The following is a 20251-nucleotide window of genomic DNA, read 5'->3' on the forward strand; positions in this document are numbered from 1 at the left end:
GAATCTGTCAAAAAGGTGATCACGTGTGTGGCCTTCGCCACCTCGGCGACATCAACTCCCAGGAATGTTTGCCTCCCATAAACTCAAGTCACAATTTGTCAGCACATTCCTGCCAGGAGAGCAACTTCCGGACGTAAAACAACAGAAACGGCTCATAAATTACTTGTTCCCAATCGGTACGGGCCGCCGTACACACAAACACACACACACCGGTTGCTTTTAATTATCGTCACTCACTTGGTAGAAGACTCCGCCGTCCCGCGCCCCCTCTTCTGTCAACATTCCAAAGTTTCTCCGTCGCTTTTAATTACTTCATCAAAGTTTTTTTTTTCGTTTCGTTCGTTCTTCGACTTGTTTGCGCGTACACGTGTACAAGTGTGTACTTGTACGTCAGACGGAAACAAAATCAAACTTTTCGAACGGAATTTATGAAAGTGGCTGACTGAGCCGAATTCTCTTTTTTTTCGGGGAACGGGACGGTAAAGTTTTGCGGTAACGCCGGCTACGCCGGTGGGACGGGGAATATTTATGGGACTTCCATTTGGGAATACAGTCCCACGGGACCAGGTCGTAGATTTTGAAAGTTATGTTGTTAACAAAATGTGCTGAGTATAATTGAACTCAACAGCTTTGAAAACAACTGCAGATTGTCACTGTTTTGAGAGCATTCCAGAAGTCGAGAATAAAGTTATTTTCATTTGGAAATACCTCGAGTCTACGACTCTCATTAAACTCGAGCTAACTTATTACATGCCGTAAATTTCCCACCCATACCGGGTTTGTCACTGACAGAGATCGCGAGCAGGTGATAATCATTCAATAAAAAAAGCCTCGTTGTCCTCCTCCTCCCCTTTGCAACCATTTCATAGCGACCTGTCAATATCTAATCAGCAAAGTACTCGTCGTCGTCGTCGTAACAACTACCGGTCACTTAATTACTGGGGCGATAATCCATCTTCCTACACACACAACCGGCAACAGTAGCAAGTAGGAGTAGCTGGCACTTGTTCTGATCTACCAGATAATGGAACCGCTAATTAGCTTATCTGATGTGTATCAATCTTTTCGCACACACACCTCATTATTGCCTTGTGTAAATACGGCTACAGTAGAGGCTGTGCAAAGGGGGACTGGTTGCACTTTTGCGCGAAAAGTGTGCTCTATTGCGGACTTCAGCTTCAACTTCTATTAATGAAGTTTTGGTGTTCCCTAACACGGACGTCAACATTGAGGTACCACGCAAATGCCTTGCTCTAAGTGTAGTGAGTTTTTGATGAAGTGTTTGGTGAAAGTGTATTGCAGAAAATTCAGAGTAAGTACTTGTGATAGTTTATAGGGTTCCCTAACACGGACGTCAACATTGAGGTACCTCTCAAGAGTGTTCTACTCCAAGTGAAGTGTAGTGAGTGTTTGAAGGTGTAAATGTTACGGGTAAGTACATTCTAGTTTAAGGTCTGTCAACAAACTGTCAGCTGTCAATAGGATACCTAACTTAAGATTTTTAGGACTTTGTGAAGAAGTGTTAGGATAAAGATATAGACATATAGATACCACTATGATTAGGTACTGATGATGTAGTGATTAATGTAGGGTGTATAGAAGCAGGTTAACGGTTAGTATTTGTGTTAGTTTGAAGAGTTCCCTAATACGGACGTCAACATTGAGGTACTTCCCGAATACTCTACTCTAAGTGTAGTGCAGTGTAGTGAGTTTTTAATGAAGAGTTTATTGAAAGTGTATTGAAGCAAATTCATGGTAAGTACTTGTGATAGTTTGTAGTGTTCCCTAACACGGACGTCAACATTGAGGTACCTCCCAAGAACTTGACTCCAAGTGTAGTGCTGTGTAGTGAGTTCTTGATAAAGTGTTTAGTAAAAGTGTGTTGAAGCAAATTCACGTAAGTACTTGTGATAGTCTGTAGTGTTCCCTAACACGGACGTCAAAATTGAGGTACCTCTCAAGAGTGTTCTTCTCTACGTGCTGTATAGTGAGTGTTTGAAGGTGCGACTTTTCCCGAGTAAGTACATTCTAGTTTAAGTTCTGTCAACAACCTGTCAACTGTCAATGGGCTACTCAGCTATTACGAGAGGGACACCGCCTTCGCGGTCCCTACTGTGTTGACACTGACTGCTCAAGCACATGAGTCAACAGTGGCGAGAGCTTGGTGAAAACCGGTTCCACGCCCTCGCCCTCGAAAGTCAAGTGGAATTAAAATCCGAACCCGTAAGCAGAGCGGGCCTTATCTTATCTCCACTATCGTTTTAACGAGTCCAAACCGTAATAGCCACCTCATTGTCAACTTCCTCGTCCTCCTCCGGAGGACGTTAACCGGTAGGTCACGTTCCTCCGATGGTCACTGCGCTCCCACGCGGCATTCAATCTGTTTACGAAGGGTTCCTTTTTTAATTTCGGGAAAAACCCGACATTTCGCAACAATAACACAAAAGGGCACCCTTCCGAAAAGAAAAATTAAGCGAAACAAAAGGTCACCGGAAAACAAGAGGGAAACTTACCCAGCCCCGTCCAGGTTGCCAATTTTCCCGGCGCAAAAACACAAAAGATCCGTGCTCGACGAAAAACCGGGAAAGTGAGCACAACTTGGCTGACTTTTTGCGCTAATTAGCTATTTAATAGCAAAGAAGCTTTCTCTCATTTGCAAGCCCGGACCGGGGATCTTTTGTGCGAGTGTCCGGGTCCTCTCCGTCTTGGTTTTCGGTGAAACGGCACGGATTAAGTCTAGCCCAAAAGGATTCGGGGGACCGCGTTTCCGCCGAGTGGCACTTTTGGATGTTTGGGCCCGGCTCCCACAGGGTAATTTGCTGGACATTGTCTTTGGGATTTGAATGGGGAATATCAGGTGGATCAGCGGTCCAATCTTGAGGAGCGAAAGGTACAGACAAAGGATCTTTTAGATTTATACTTTTCAACAGTTGACTAATTAAATTAGGGTTGAAAGGATTCTCAACAGGTCCTCTTGAATATTTTTTGGGGTTCTTAAAGCTACCTTCAAGATTACAGTGCAGACCCTCTGCAGACGGTAGTCATCTCCGATAGTGGCAGGACCGTCCCTTCTTTCGCTGAAAGGTTATTCAATAACCATCTGCCATTGCTCCGCAAGACCGCAATCGACATTCAGCCCCGGTAAGTAAACGAACGACGTTATCTTCCCATCAGGCAGAAGTTGCTCAACCGGAGCAGCATACCGCAGTGGAGAGATGAAGACACGATGTTATTAGGCCCCAGTCAAGTGCAGGAATGTTCCTTGCGGGCTAAAAAGCGCCATCTATTTTCGGTGTCACCTGGTGGCTTCCTTGGCACAAAAGGGGTGGCAAAAGGTCCGGCAGATAATCCCCATTCCGCCGAGGAGTCCAAATATTGAACCAGATCCAGGTCGTGTAATACTCTTCCCGGCATTCCGTCATTTGGCGTTTTGGCTCTCTGAAGAACCGCAAGTACCGACACATTACGTAGCGCCCCCTTCCGAGAAGAACCCCTCCAAGCAATTCAATTTCCATCTTTTATCTGAGGAGAGCCGCGTCTTTTTCCCGTTGAGGAGTTGAGGCTCGCTGGAATGCTGGAACTAGTCAAAATAGGGGAGAATCGAGTTTGCAAGCTACAACGACATCACAATTACGGACTTCAAGATCAAGCTTACGTGACATAACTGAAATAAATTTTATGTAAGGTAAGTAAAAGAGTTTCCCAAACACGGACTTCAACATTAAGGTACCAAGTACAGCAACTGATTAAGATGATACGTTTTAAAGGGTAAGTACAAGTGTAATCGTGTCAAAATCTTCGGTAAGTACTAATTAGGTTAAGAACTGTCAATAAAAAACCAAAATCTGTCAACTGTCAATTCTGTCAATAAACAATCAACATAACCACACCTCAAAGGCAGTCAGGTCCAACCTGTTCTCCCCTATCCAAGGGTGCTGTCACACCTCGACGACATCACCGGATCAGGCAGGCCTGCGAATGTCAAGTGGCAGGCAGTCAGTGGGTATCTTCACCGCGCTCAAGTCACCCTCTTGTCCGATACCATACGGATACGGTCGTTGAGTAGAGTGTAACTTGTTTGCAAATCTGCTTTCCTGGCTGCCCCTTGCCGATTCGGTTGGATGGCTTTTCCAGAGAGATGCATTCATTCCGTTGAAGACACCAACACCAGTGAAGACACGTGCGTTCACTACTACCAACGCGTGAATTCCGTCTTCTCTGGCAAGGGTTTCCCTTCCCGAAAAACCACACCAGCCACGGAACAAAACGAAACAGAAAGGCAAGACAGCGAGCAAAAAATAAAATAAAACTTTTTCTCAGCAAGCAAGTCTGGACTCGGTAACCTTCCCTCTGCCGTGCGTGGAGCACAAGACCTTTGGAGAGCGGAAAGGTTTCGTTTGCACAACAACAACAGCAACATCAACAAGGCAATCTTTGGCTTCGGGAGATTTTGTTGATCCAAGCAAATCTACCGAGCAGCGAGTCGTCGTCGTCGTTGTTTGGCAGAAAGTTTTTGTGTTCGGAGTTGGGGATTGAGGGATTCTGCTTGCCCAAAGCGGGGCAAAGGGTCACACTTCTGTAACACGTGCGAAGTTTAACCGTCTTGAGCGGGTTAAGAAGCGAATGTTTTTGGAGAGTGGTTTTTGGCCATCTGAAGAAGGTTGGGTTTATTGACTTGACTGGTTAAAGTTTGTTTTATTTTCCCAATCACGGACTTCAAGATGATTTGGTGAGCTTCTCTATTACGGACTTCAAAATCTAAGTACCCAGCAGAGATGTTAAAAATAGTTGAATGCAGGTAAGTGGCAAGTGGTTAATACTGGTTAGTGGAGTAGCGGATAATAATCTCAGGTATGTATTGCTTAAATATTATGTATACTGTCAATAGAAAAAACGATCCGTCAAATGTCAAATCTGTCAATAAAATTTCATAGTAAGCTTAGATTTATGTCAGCATTAGAAATTTGTGTTTCGTCCCTGTAGATAGCTAAAGTTTCACTTCACGAGCTGGTTAAGAAGTAGGAAAGAAAAGTATAGATTACAAAGTTTTCCCAATCACAGACTTCAAGTCAGCTTAGAGTTTCTAAATTAAGTTAAAGAGCCTCCTGTTACTGAAAACAATATCTAGACAGTCAACTTAGTTTTTTAGGTTGGAGCTTCTCTATCACAGACTTCAATATCAAGGTACCAAATGCAATTTTCAGAAAAATTTGAAGTTGTAAAAGCATGTAAGTGGTGTTGATAAGCTGCGTTGCAGATCTTCGTTTTAGGTATGTATTACATAGTATAAGTTCTGTCAATAAAAATCAATCTGTCAAACTGTCAATAAAATGTCAAAATAAGCTTAGATTTATGTCAGCATTAGGACTTTGTGTTTCTACTCTGTAGGTAGTTGAAGTTTAACTTCACGAGCTGGTTTAGAAGTAGGAAAGAAAAAGTTACAAAGTTTTCCCAATCACAGACTTCAAGTCAATATAATCAGCTTAGATTTTCTAAACCAAGTTAAAGAGCCTCTTATCGCTGACAACAATATCTAGACAGTCAACTTAGTTTTTTTTTCAGATGGAGCTTCTCTATCACGGACTTCAAAATCAAGGTACCCAGCACAGTTCTTGAAAAGATTTGAAGTTTTGAAAGCAGGTAAGTGATGTTGTAAAGCAGCGTTGCGGATCATTATCTTAGGTATGTATTGCATAGTATGATAAGTTCTGTCAATAAAAAACAACAATCTGTCAAATGTCATTTCTGTCAATAAAACTTCAAAATGTGGTAGATTTAAGACTGCGTTAGGACCAAGTATTTCTTCATTCTCTTTATACCTCTCCTCAACCCCTCTCCAACCAGCTTAAAATCCCACAACGCCCCCACAATCGTCGCAAGTGTGGCCCCTCGGGGCCCAAACCAGGGGCTTTAAATTATTCAAAGTCGACTTTTTTTCTTCCCTTACTTCTTCGCCATCAACCGTTTCACAGGTCTCATTCTTATTGTCGTCAACCCCTCCGAGAAGAGTTCGCCTACCTGTGTGTACGGACGGACGAGTTTTTCCCTACAACAAACACGGAGACGTCGTCGACGACGACGAAATCCAAGGGGACGGTTCGAAGCTATTAAGATAATAATCGGACTCTTGTGTGTACCCTGCGCTACACGGTATGCATTCGGGGGCAAACGACGACGACGACGACGACTGGGTAGATGTTTTTTTCCTTTCTCAACCCTTCAGCGAGGCGAAGAAAAAAGGGTTCGGAATCTTCTATTCATTCTCGAATTGGGGAAAACTGCTGTGTCTCGTGTAATGACGTACTTGAGCGAGACCCCTTTGGCTGGGCAAATCTTAAGGGGGTGATTTCGACCACACTGCGCTATAGAGAAGTCAGTGACACACGGTTTCAACGCTTCTTGCGGTTTGCCACGTTTGAAACATGAGGGGTTGGTGGGAGTTTGCGATATTTAGATTGATTGACATGGATATCGCTGCTGAATGGTCGGAAATGGGACCCCCATTTTGGAAGCGTTTGTAAACAATGGGAAGTTGGTAGAGGAGGGGGGACTAATTACTCTGCATTCAATTCTGTTGATTGTTTGGACAGTTGTGACTGATGGATTGAGATCTCGATATTCACACTTGTACCGGTCATTGAGAGTCTAACTCTAATCTCTTGCAATAACCATCCAAGCCAAACTCGCACTCGGTATGGATTTCAAACGAGAAAACTTTTACGACAGAAAAGCTTACTCGAATAACAATCGAGACCCCGCTGCACGTACACACACCCCGAAAATTAGTCTTCTCGACCGAACCTCCTCGGCCAAGCGATTCTCATCTTTCAACAGAGAGTGCAAACTTCTTCCGATCCACTTGAGTGGATTAGCAACCTTGTATCTACCCCGTCCGACCTCACACACAGCTCACAAACCGAGAATGACAAGTGCCAAAAGCCAGCCCCAGATTCGAACCTCGAACGTGCTCCGGAACTCCGGACTCGTGTGTGGAGTACACAGTACGAAACGTTTCAATTACGGACTTCAACTAACGCTGAGTTGACTGAGCCATGTTCCAGCAAACTCCAGGAAAGTACCACGTAGCATAAGTTCTGTCAATAACCACAATCTGCCAGTCAATTACTAACACAAAGTTTCTCACAGTGCCGAAAAGGCATCGACCAGACACCGCTCGCACAAGAAGTCGAACGTGTAGCGTGTGTGAGTCCTCCAAAGACAAGACAAAAACTGGTTGGCTGCAGCTCCGTATTGCAGAATGATACCGATTCGTTCTGGCTTCTTGTGTGTGCCAAGCCTGGTCCGAACCTCTTGCAACGAAGAGGCAGAGCAAAAAAAAAGAGTCAAACAATTTAAACTAATTTTATCCACTTTAGCGTTGCCCTCCGGTCTCTCTCTGCAAGTGTCTTCTTGTTTGCTGCACCAGCAACAACCCAAAAAAAAGAAGTCTTATGGAGCTATTGCGCTGACCGGTCAGAGAGTTTATTCCGGAAGTTGTGCCCGCCCCATCCAGCAGACATCGCTGGACCGGACGCCCGGTCCGTATGGGGAGCAATTTCCGGAAGTGAGAAACCAGATTGCGACGGGATCACAACACTGATCGGGCTTGTATCTGTTGAAGACGAAAAGTGCACAATAAGCTTAGAGAAACTGCTTTAGAATCGTGATAGAGAAGCCTTCTCAAGCACCTACGTCAAAACCAGAATCCTTGAAGTGCTTTGAAAGAAGTTCCTTAACACGGCCTTTCTCTATTACGGACGTCAGAATCATGGTACCTCAACGAAACTTGAGATCTTAGAAGCATATCAGGTAAGTATTTAAGTGTATATTTGTATTGTTGAGAGCGGGTTCAACTGGTAAGTACTGCTAAAAACTAACACTGTCAATAAAAAACAAGCTGTCAACTGTCATAACTGTCCATAAATTAAATCATAGGATTTTCACTAACTCAAGAACTAGTTTTTTCCAACTCCATAGTGGAAAATCGATTCCAAAAATTTTTAACATGAAGAGATTACTTGAAAAAGCGTTCCCTAACACGGACGTCAGAATCGTGATACCTCAACGAAACTTGTTTTCTTAGAAGCATATCAGGTAAGTATTGAAGTGTGTATTTGTTGCTGAGAGAAACTTAACATAAGGAGATCATTTTTGAACAGTATTTAAGTGTATATTTGTATTGCTGAGAGCGGGTTCAACTGGTAAGTACTGCTAAAAACTAACACTGTCAATAAAAAACAAGCTGTCAACTGTCATAACTGTCCATAAATTAAATCATAGGATTTTCACTAACTCAAGAATTAGTTTTTTCCAACTCCATAGTGGAAAATCGATTCCAAAAATTTTTAACATGAAGAGATTACTTGAAAAAGCGTTCCCTAACACGGACGTCAGAATCGAGATACCTCAACGAAACTTGTTTTCTTAAAAGCATATCAGGTAAGTGTTTAAGTGTGTATTTGTATCGCTGAGAGCGGGTTCAACTGGTAAGTACTCAATAAAAACTAACACTTAATAAAATATAAGCTGTCAACTGTCATAACTGTCAATAATAGGATGTTTACTAACCCAAGAACTAGTTTTTTCCTGCTCCATAGTGGAAAATCGATTCCAAAATTTTATCTTGAAGAGATAACTTGAAAAAGCGTTCCCTAACACGGACGTCAGAATCGAGTTACCTCAACTAAACTTGTTTTCTTAGAAGCATATTAGGTAAATGTTTAAGTGTGTATTTGTTGCTGAGAGAAACTTAAAACAAGGAGATCATTTTTGAACAGACGCTCTCTTTTACGGACGTCAGAATCAAAGTACATCAACGGAACTTGTTTTATTAAAAGCATATCAAATAAGTGTTTAAGAGTATATTTGTTGCCGAGAACGGCAACAAGTGACTAAAATGAAGCGAATTTTTGTCGGTAAGTATTACTTAGAATAAAAATTGTCAAGTAAACAAAATCTCTCAACTGTCAATAAAACAATTTGTATCAGTTTTAAAGGAAGTTCCCTAACACGGACTTCAACATTAAGGTACCAAGTCTTCCAATGATGTAGTTTTGAAGTTTAAGAATTAAGGTAAGTTTGGACATGCAGTGCAGGTGATCATCGTTGCAGAGTGGATTTGAATGGTAAGTATTACGTAGAATAAGAAATCTGTCAATAAAACAAAACCTGTCAACTGTCAATAAAACTTGCAGATTTAAGTCAAACCAAAAGCGCATTTCTAATCTTTAGATACGATTTTAATTTTAGATTTGCGTATTTAGTCATTCTCATGTAATTGCAAAGCTAACGGGCAGCTGCTTCAACTGTCCAGGTTCCACAACTCTCGCAGTCTGATCAATAATTGATTGTCCTGGAAGAGGGCAATATCCCGTCCAGACACAGCCAACCAACGGGCAAGAGGAGCCATAATTTGCAATCCAAATTTCCCGCTTCTGTCCGAGTGTTAAAACCGATGTTCCACGACACGCGGGAAAATTAACCCTGTTTTCCCAGCTGCTCTCTCTGTCGGCCATCGATGACGGTTTGCTGAGTGTTTGCGACGGGCGCGCGCTCTTTCCGGCGATCAATTCCGAGCGCGCTGTCTGATGTATGAAAATGCGCAGAATGTGCACAATTTCGTAATTGCTGCCACATTTTCATTAATTACCGGTTGTGACATCCATTTAATTTGCACTCTGGGAAGCTGGCCCTCCCACCAATCAATGCTCGTACTTTTTAATCCAACGATGTGGGGCAACCCGCCAGTTATCGGCAGGTCTCCGGGGTCGAAACCTTTTGTAGCGATTTACCCCGTCAACAATCGCGTGTGTGTTTGTGCCACTGATAAACACTCGAGTTCCGCGAGTGTTCTTACAAACTCTGAAACCACACACCACCGACTGCGCTCGCTGAGTTTATGAATATTTTATAAACTGACACGAATAGTCACAACATTCTCCGGGTCGGTGGTGTGACAGAATCGATCGGACCCGATTAAAATTCCACCGGTTGCCGACTCTATTCGGCGGCGGTGACAAAGTGCCTATCAGCGTCGGTGTAAAACACTAATTTGCTACTAATTTATTCAATCGAAATCGTTTTGTTGTGCCGAGCGTGTGTTTCAACCTGGGTTTGTTGGTTTTTATTTATGTTTGTCAAAGACTAGTTTTTTTGTGGTGCTCAAACAAAACCGTACGTGAGATAATCGAAGCCTGGGTGATAAAATTGCTCCTATCCTAAATTGACCGCTTCTGGTTTTGCTCGAAAGCCTGCCTTGAGGAAAAGAAACCAGTAAACCATAAAGGCGAGCTATTTTCGGCGGCGATGACAAGATAATCGGCCCCCTTATGACAGGTTCATTAGCTGTCCGAAATCGATTATACACTGCCGGATCCGGGCCTGGTTAATCGCACGAATTAACGGGCCCGGCGACATCGACTGACAGATTGGCGTTCGTGTTAATTAAGCGAGTTATTATTGTCAAGCTGAAAATTTTAAAATAAGGACTCATTTTGGAACAGATGATCTCTATAACGGACGTCAGAATCAAGGTACCTCAACGGAACTTGACATCTATGAAGTATATCAGGTAAGTGTTTAAGTGTACATTTGTTGCAGAGAACGGGTTTAACCGGTAAGTACTGAGTAAAAACTAACACTGTCAATAATACACAAGCTGTCAACTGTCATAACTGTCAATAAAATTAGATAATAGGATTTCCATTTACCCAAAAACTAGAATGTTTCTTATTTCATAGTGGAATGTCGATTAACCAAAATATTAACATAAAGAGACCATTTTGAAAAAAAAGGTTCTCTATCACGGACGTCAGAATCGAGGTACCTCTACGTAACCTGTGATCTTAGAAGAACATCAGGTAAGTGTTTAAGTGTGTATTTGTTGCTGAGAGCGACTTAACAATAGGATATCATTTTAGAACAGACGTTCTCTATTACGGACGTCAGAATCAAGGTACCTCAACGAAACTTCAAATCTTAGATAGATATCAGGTAAGTGTTTAAGAGTGTATTTGTTGCTGAGAACGGGATAAACTGGTGAGTACTGATAAAAACTAACACTGTCAATAAAACACAAGCTGTCAACTGTCAATAAAATTAGATAATAGGATTTCCATTAACCAAAAATAGGGGCTTCGAGAAAACACTCATAATTCTAGCCATCATCCCCCTTTCTCGTAAACTTTTGACATTCCACGGAAAACTTCACCCTACGCACACAAATCTTTCCAGTGGAGCAAAAAGGTGCCAACAAATACCCTAAATCTGTCACCCGCTTTTTTCATCCCAACTTCCCTGGTCGCCCTTCCGGATGGCCAAGCGCCATTATTAAATCATCCTTCTTTCCCTGGATATATCTCAGGGATCAAATCTTCGCAAAGGTCCCTTTTCCTTTTATTCTCCCTCTCTCTCTTGTTCGCCACTTTTTGTCCACTACCCGAACCGGGATTCCCAACCATAATCCGTTCCAACCCAAGTAGCTTCCTGCTTCTTCTTTCCGATCTTCCAAGAAAGCGGTGCGTGTACCCTGCTGGTGGCACGTACAAACCCTTTTTCATCTCCCACCACCTCAAACGCGCGCGAAGGTCTCTTCCGCAAAAAAAAAGTCAATCCTCAACACAACAATAACAACAGGAGCTGAATGGCGGAGGCACCCAACTTGCACGTAAAGTGATGTAAATATAAAAGTTTAATGAAACATTTAACCCCATCAATCTTGCGCGTCGAAGCGACGTGGGGTTAACCCTCAACTGGATTCTATTTCGAGGTTGGTGATTTACGTTTCGAACTTAATTTGCGGGCCTCCTTCAGGGTTACAAATCGTCCATGGGAACTTCCGACAAAATTTACAGCGAACTCAAGGTGAGGGTTAGCCCAACTTGAACTTGCTCTCCCCGGACAAATCTTACGGGCTAAAGTTTTGTCCGGGCAGCGTGTGAGCATCATAAAAGATACACACATAACGGGGATTGCCCCTTTTTATTTTCTGTTATGCCACACTCGCACGTACTCGCGCTGGTGGGAAAACGTCAAACTCTCGCGCGCACACACACACAAAAGCCGGCGGTAAAAACAACGGAGAAACGGAGTGTTCCACACTCTGATTGCCAACTAACTGCCGCACACACCATACCTTCTGCTGCTTTCTCGGACTCGGTGTCTGAGTGTGGTTATGTGCTGCTCCGAAAGTAAACAAGCACATGCATAGAAAGAGCTGCTAAATATCAAAAGGAAACACACGAAGGGTACGTTGACTTTCTTCGGTTTTTATTAGCGGTTGGTACGGTGGCATTTCAGGCTCATAATAAAAAAAATCCGGCTCGTCATGTCGTTGTCATTTCACCGCGAAGTTATGCAATTGCCTGAAGGGTGCTGGAAACGAGTTTTTAGGAGTGACCCAGTTTTGGAGCAGAGGAAATTAGTCGCCAAACTGTGTCAGTAGGGTGAGATTTACGAATGGTGATTGCCGCGTTATTAATGGTTGCGTTTCCTGTGCGGAAGAACTGTCTTGAAAGAATTTTGTGGAGACGTTCCCTATCACGGACGTCAGATTTGATATACCCCTTGGAAATGTTAAATGTTGTGAAAATTCCAGGTAAGTGTTTGAATGAAGTGTGGAAGCTGATTTGAGGTTAATCACTGTTTTGGTAAGTACATCTTAGAATAAGACCTGTCAACAACCTAATACTGTCAAATGTCAACTGTCAATAAACTCTTAGTATAAATGCAGTAGAAAAGAAAGCCCTTTTCGTTTTTTGATTAGTTAGGTAGGATATGAGCATCTCAAAATGTAAAACATAGAAGAAATACACTGAGTACAACTAGTATACTGAAGTAGAACTTTAGATGGAGAGAGAAATCTGTATCACTTACGTTGTAGAATAAGACGCGTTAGCAAAAAGTATGAATAAAAGGCTTTCGTCTGTTTATTTTTTAGTTTCCCCTATTACGGACGTCAGATTTAATAAACCTCGTCGAAATGTAGTATGTATCAAAATCTTCGAGTGTACCTTCAGGTAAGTGTTTGACTGTAGTGTGGATGCTGGATTGAGGCTAATCTTTTTTTGGTAAGTACATCTTAGAATAAGAACTGTCAATGGCTTAATACTGTCAACTGTCAATAAAATACATAGAAAGAATACAGGATAGAAGAAAATTTTTGAAAAATTGCTTTCATGCCTCCACTATTGCGGACGTCAGGATCAAAGTACATCCACGAAGCTAGAAACCAGTCGTAATGGCAAGGACCTAATCAGGTAAGTGTTTGAGTGATGTTCGAAATCTGACGCAGAAGACGGTAAGTACAATTAAGTGTTAAACCTGTCAATAAAACCACAATCTGTCAGCTGTCAATAAATCCACATCGCCAAAGCGCGGTCAAGTATCGATTCCAATCAACTCACCACCCACACCAGAGTCACTGACCGCAAATCGGAGCGTCTCAATTCGCTTCTTTTGTCATAAAATTCCCACTTTGAGCGGTCTGCACGGTGAATTGAAGTCATAAACTCACCAACCATGGAAACAAATCAATAAAACCGGACATCACGATACATCAGCGTGGACTTCAGAAGCAGGTAAGTGAAATTGAAAAACGAACGGGAGTGCCAATTTACATTCAGTCCTGTAACTCTTCCTTTTTTGTGTTATCAGAAGGATCCTTCCAAGTAAAAACCCCGATATAGCAGCTTTTTGCGATGAATATGACGAGCTCTACATTATTCTTATCGTCAACCCTGGCGCTACCACCTTCCACGAATGACGCCACAGACGGAAAATCAATTAAATCCAGCTGAGTGGCGCGCAGCGCCACAGGGTTAATGGATTGATTGAGTTGGCACTTCCCTTTCTATCTCGCAGCAGTTTCCCCAAAGTTTCGTATTACATCCGACGATGACGATGTCAATGGGATGGCACACTGAGCAAATTGAACTCGAAACGGAGCAACTTCCAGCTCCGAGGAGGACGTGATTGAATGTCAACCGTTTCAAACGGGAACGGGGACGGGTTCATGAAGATTGATGGATTTCTTCGCTGGGACGGCCTAAATAGCTTAATTTTTCTTCCATCGCTTCGGCATTGATTTCAATTAGAATGTTTGAAAGGTTGGGTGGAACAACGCGATTTGCGATAAATTTATTCAGATTTAAAAGCGAAACTTGAAGGTTCCCTAACACGGACTTCAACATTGATATAATTTTGGATGAAAAATATTCTAGTTATAAATATCAAAAATAAAATTTCACGGAAATTAACACTTAACTGAAACATTGTTTGTACATAAACACACGCAAAAGATCTGTAAAAAATCGTATAATCCATGTTCAAAAACATTTGCTATTTTCAAAATCGATGATATTTTTTGAACAAAATTTATACACCTTTTGGCGGCAATAAACTGAAACACTTTTCCATAACGGTTATTTTTTACTGGTTTGCAATAACAAAAATGCAGATAAATTTTCTATTTTAATTCGGCAATTTTACAAAGTAAATTTAAAGTGCTTTCAAATGAATTTGAGACATAAACCGTTTCATACCAATTTAAGCCCAATTGCTTGAAGAAAAACATTTTTTTTGATGACCAGCGCACCGTTTTGATTAGAAAATACAAATTCAAACAAAATCTAAAACAATGTCACATAAAAAGCTAAAAAAACACAAGTGTATCGTCTTCTTCGATTTTTTGGCAAATTTTGGCAAATAATTATACTTAAATTAGATTTTTTTTCTTTGGTTGCTAAGCATTGAGAGTTTAGAGTCATTTATAGCATGTTTGGGTTGATTTGAAAATCTCTTGAGTTTTTGAAAATTTTCGAGATTTTCGATCGCAATTTTTTTTTTGCTAAAACTTTTGTTTTCGTGAAATCTTAAATTTTCTGAAAACTTATTATTGCAAAACATCTGAACTGGTGTAAAATGCATTTTAAAACACGTTTTGCATTCAATTGTTGAGACTAGGCTTATTATTGAAATTTTCATATTTTTATTTTATTATTAATCTAATCTAATCTAACACAAACGCAGCCAGCCAAGCACTTTTCTTGTCATTATTATGAATTGCCGTACATCCGAGAACACCCGGCAATGTATGGCAAAAATTAAAGCGGCCAGCCCAACTGCGTTGTGTTTACCGCAGAGAGGATTCTGAGAACGGATCACATTTCACAGAATCTACAGGGGAGGAAGGATGTGTGGACATACCGTACCAGACGCTCATTTTTTATTTTATTATTAAATTATTTGAATTTCATGGTTATTTTTTTCAATTTAAAAGTTTTTTTTAATTTTTATGTCACTGCTTACAAACAAATATAAGTTCTTTCGATAATGTAAACTTGATTTTCTTAATAATTTTAGATTCGTGGGTATCTTAAATTTTTAGTATTTGTTCTATTAATTATCAAATTTTGCTAAATTATTCGAATGTCTTAAATTTCTTGAACTCATAATATTCTTAAAATTCATCATGTTCTAATTCATTTCAATATCTTGATTTTTGAACATTCTTAAATTCTAAAGGGTTCTTGAGGATACAAAAAAAATTAAAAGGGTTATAATTTGTAACGGAATTTTAAGAACAATCAATGAAATCAATTTTAAATGCATTCCCCTGCGTTTTGAATCATTTTTTGGCATGCAAACCACAAAAAGCTTTCATTTAAACTTTTTTTTTGTCAAATCTTACATTTTTTGATGACTAATGATTGCATATGAACTGTATGGGTGTGTAATGCATTTTTCAATGTTTGACATTCTGGCATGTAATTTTTTTTCCGTAAAATGCATGTTTAATCAATATTAGGTTATGAATAGCTTATGAGAAGTGACCAAGCATGTTTCTATCAAAACTTTTACAATAATTTGTTAAAATAGGGTTAATTTTCAAATAAGACGGAATTCAATTTGAGTCTCTAACCATTCGAAGTACAACAATTTCCCCAACTAACCATATTACATAGTTTGGAGATAAATTATCTTTTCCAACCAAAAATGATTCCAGATAATAATAATAATAAAATAAAATCATATCATATCGTTATTTATTTTTGTATAAAACTGAAAATTAGTAAAATTCATGATAATACGAGAAACTTTAACGTTTAAGCTCCACGCCTACCCGTCGATTTTTGGAATCAACCATGCCGCTCAACATTTTAGTCTAGTCAGCGCCACTGCCTCAGGAATAAAATTGATTTAAGTGAAGTGAATACAGTGAATATGACATCTCATTGAAAAGGAACTAGAAGTAAGTGATTTTTTGAAACGTTCTAGAATCAAGTGCAGTGAAAACGTAAAAGTTCCCTAACACGGACTTCAACATTGATATACCCTCAGGAAGAAAATGGAATCAAGTGAAGTGAAAACAGTTTCAAGTGAAAGTGACATTGATAAGGAAATGAAGGTAAGTGTTTGTTTGACACGTTCTTGAATGAAGTGCAGTGAAAATGTAAAAGTTCCCTAACACGGACTTCAACATTGATATACCCTCAGGAAGAATTTGAAACAAGTGAAGTGAAAAAAGTTTAAAGTGAAAGCGACATCTCTTCAAAAGTAAGCGAAAAGTTCCCTAACACGGACTTCAACATTGATATACCCTCAGGAAGAAAACTGATTAAAGTGAAGTGAAAACAGTTTGAAGTGAAAGTGACATCGATAAGGAAATGAAGGTAAGTGAAACGTTCTTGGCTCAAGTGCAGTGAAACAGTTGAAAGTGACAGTGGCATCTAAACGATAAGGAAATAACTTCAAAGTTCCATAACACGGACTTCAACATTGATATACCAACAGGAAGAAAATGGAATTAAGTGAAGTGGAAACAGTTTAATGGGAATATGAAGAATGTGAACATTTTCTGGTGATTGATTTTCTGGCATTTGGTGTTCTGGCAAACAACATTCTGGCGAATGACTTTCTGGCATTTGGCCCATCCCCCATAGGAAACCCATGTAATTTAGAATTACGTTAGTAAGAACTTCTCGACAACAGCTGAAAAAGCAACAATGTCTGTAGCACAACGACCACTCACCTCTAGATCCTCGTACGTTTTGAACGCGAGAATCGCGAACCCGTCGACGATGTCCTCCTCGAGGACCGGCGACATGTCCTTCTCCTTGCGCTTGCGGCGCACGTGCTGCGGCCGCGGCGGCTTTTCCCGGCACACCGGCATGTCCTCGTCGGCGCTGTCGTCGGTCGGACTGGACAGGCCGCCGGTGCCTCCTCCGGTTCCACCGACCCCACCACCGGTCGCGGACACCGACAGCAGCGGGGTCGGGCCCCCGACACCGCCCGCAGCACCATCGACGGCCGCCGCATCCTTATCCCGCTCCGCTATCATACGTTGGGCCCGTTCCCGTCGTTTGTTGCGTTGCTTACTCTGCTTCACATCTATTTCCATGGCTTGACCCCGCGACACCCGGGACACATTATTGACTACGGGGGACCACTTGCCTTTGCTGTTGTTGTTGTTGCTTCATACACATTTGCCTCTCTCTGATAAACACACACACACTCTGATACACTGACTGACGGACACACAAACTCACGCTGGAGCTGGGGCACTGCTTGTGCAAAACTTCTTCTTCGGAACCAGAAGCTCACGGTCGCCTTAATACCTTCAAGGTGACTATTTTCATAGAACCATAAAATGAATTATTTCATTATTTTGCTTCTTCCTTTTTTTTCTTCGCTCACTTTTTTCCGCTGTGTGTTGTATCGAAGGATGAACAGTTGACAAGCGCGACGTCGTTCTCGTCAATCGATTTCCAGATAACAATGGATGGAGACGGACGTACACACGCACACTACGGCACACACACCGCGATGAAATCGCAACTTCACGACCCCAGAACGGAGGAGGAGGTGGAGGAGTAGGACTTCACTTCACTTGGCACGCTTTTCCACCGAACCTCGGATATCTCGGTTTGATTGATTATCTGGCCACCTCGGCGATTCGCGAGTGGGTTCTTCCTTGTTTTTCCAGCGATTTTGCGATTCTCCGCACGCACACAACGCTCCTCTGCACGCACCTCCACACTCACACACCCGTACGCGCGCGGACTCTTCCTCCTGGACGACACACACCGCGATTGCGGGGAGATCCTCTTCCCTGGTTTTAATCGTGTACTTCCGAAAAACTTTTCTGCGTGCTGACCGAACACTTCCAGCGCCTACTACACCACACACTCTGCTGGCGTTGACGTTTTCCTCTGCTTCTTCTTCCGCACACCGCCTCTTCACCGCCGTGCGTGAGTTCTACGAACTGTCTTCACCACGGCGGCCACAAGAAGTCGACGACGAAGAAGACGGTGGTGGTGACCAAAGGGAAATAAAAAGTACACACGACTTTCTACCATCCACTCTGCCGTGTACACGGCGGCTAGCCGTTTCCCCTTTGGTCTGTGTACGCCGTTGCCTCCACCTTCTTGGCGATGGTTTCTTCACGGATCTTCCACCAAATGGAGATTCCTCACTGCCTTGTGGCCTTCCCGAGTTTTGCAGCGCACCAACACACAATCCTGCGGGATAGCTGCTGGATATCCACTTGCACAATTGGTCGACGTTTCGGCAACGCGCGCGTTTGCCGTTTCCTGTTCCGAGGGTCTTGGAGACGGTTCCGGAGCGGTCCGATTCACCCGAAATAGTTTAGAAAAACATGATTTTTCCCATCCGAATGTACACAGAGTTCTTTTTTTTGCTACTGCGAAGACGAAGACGGCGATACACTGCTGCGTGTAGCAGAACACCACGGCTCGATACACCGTCGCACGCACACTAGCGCGGCGCCAAACGCGTTTCTGGCCCCGACTGCACCAATACAGCGCCGCTCGGCTTCATGCAAAACTTCACACACGCCGTCACCACCACTACCACTGCTCTCCCGAGCCAGCGCTTGAAGGGTCGTGTGTTTGTACACAGAGACTTGACTGACTGACCGTCACCGCGATTCCACACTGTGGTCGACTCTGTTGGTTCTTCGAACCAATCGAACCTTTTTGCTGTTCCCGACGCAACGTTTGATCACTACACCACTGTGTGTTCCCTTTTTTTGACAGATGACTTTGACAGACCGAACGCGCACGACCATTCACATCTTGCGTTTTTCCTTCAATGACGATTCCACGATCACTCTTGCTGTCGTCGTCGTCGCGGTTCTCTCACCGCTTGCTTCGCTCACCACTTCTTCTGAACCCTCTTGTGTGCTGCACAGATCCAGAGGTTATTAACACTCTCTTCTACACTTCTGCCACCGCTGACCGCTCCTCCTAATCTGTGTCGCGGTGATGTTTCTTGACAGTCTTCCTTCAGCGTTCCTTCAAGTTTGTGGCATCAATCGCGGTGTCCTCGAAGCATCCCTGCCGGGAACCCGTTGCGTCCGTGCTTCCGAGGGGCTCGATCCGTTGATCCGTGTATCTCGCAACTTTTCTCCCTGCTGTCGTCTCCCGTCTGTGTATGTATTCTAACACTCGACAGATTCACATCTATACTCGATGAAAACACAATATTGCCAACATAAGCAGAGCAGTGGAGAAAACGGCAGTCCGGCACGTACACCACGGCCTGCTGGGATGCCGCACCAATACAGGCTCGCGCTTGACACGGGCGTCGACTCGTTCAACGATCAGCAGCCCAGCTGGCAGCACTGTCTCATGCTGCTTTGGCATCTGTCACCACTACACGCGCGTCGCGTTGCGTTGCGTTGCCGCTTGCTTTGATCGCAACACCTCACTCTCCACCGTGTGTACTCGTATTGGTGAAGGAGTGTTTTTTTTTTTTTGGAAAACCACCACCACAATCACAACTCGAAGAGGGTGTCTCGCGCGGGGAAGGATTTTTCTCCGTCCCTTCCCCGTCCGATTGGAACCGCAAAATGTTGGCTCGGAACGGGCACCGTGACGCGAACGCACGTCCGCGGAGGCTAGCGCAGGTTCCGGCGTGTCACGCGGAACACTTTTCCGGCACCGTCGTACCGTGCGAAACAACAAAAAACGCGACACCAAAACTGTGCAGGTCCGTGGACGTCCTCTCCTCGACGGGTGCTCTCTGTTTCTCTCCTGTCATACACGGGCGCTCGGAACGCTCCTCTTGAGCAAGACAAAGAAATTTGCTGACCAGTGCTGCCAGCGGTGCGGCAGCTAGAGCAGGAGGGAGCACCAGCTCTTCAACGCACCGCGGTTGGCAGCCATGGCTGCCTGCTCTGCTCGACACGGAACAGTGCGCCCAGACCATCAATCAACTTCACCAATACAGC

The 20251-nt window shown here is 42.9% G+C and overlaps 1 protein-coding gene across 8 annotated transcripts in view; it reads right to left on the reverse strand.

Moving 5' to 3' along the window:
• Nucleotides 1-20046, reverse strand: part of LOC120428466 (proline-rich protein 36) — a 232065-nt gene extending 212019 nt beyond the window's left edge. For 6 of the 8 annotated variants that reach the window (XM_052706485.1, XM_052706482.1, XM_052706479.1 and 3 more), the window contains exon 1: nucleotides 17030-20046. In XM_052706485.1, the coding sequence (XP_052562445.1) occupies nucleotides 17030-17398 (369 nt within the window). In that variant the 5' untranslated portion in view covers nucleotides 17399-20046. The remainder of the gene's footprint in view (nucleotides 1-17029) is intronic. The other 2 variants (XM_052706484.1, XM_052706483.1) reach the window with 1 other exon arrangement.
• Between the last annotated feature and the right edge of the window lie 205 nt (nucleotides 20047-20251).

This window comes from Culex pipiens, chromosome 1 (assembly GCF_016801865.2).
Source record: "Culex pipiens pallens isolate TS chromosome 1, TS_CPP_V2, whole genome shotgun sequence".
Lineage (NCBI taxonomy): Eukaryota > Metazoa > Arthropoda > Insecta > Diptera > Culicidae > Culex > Culex pipiens.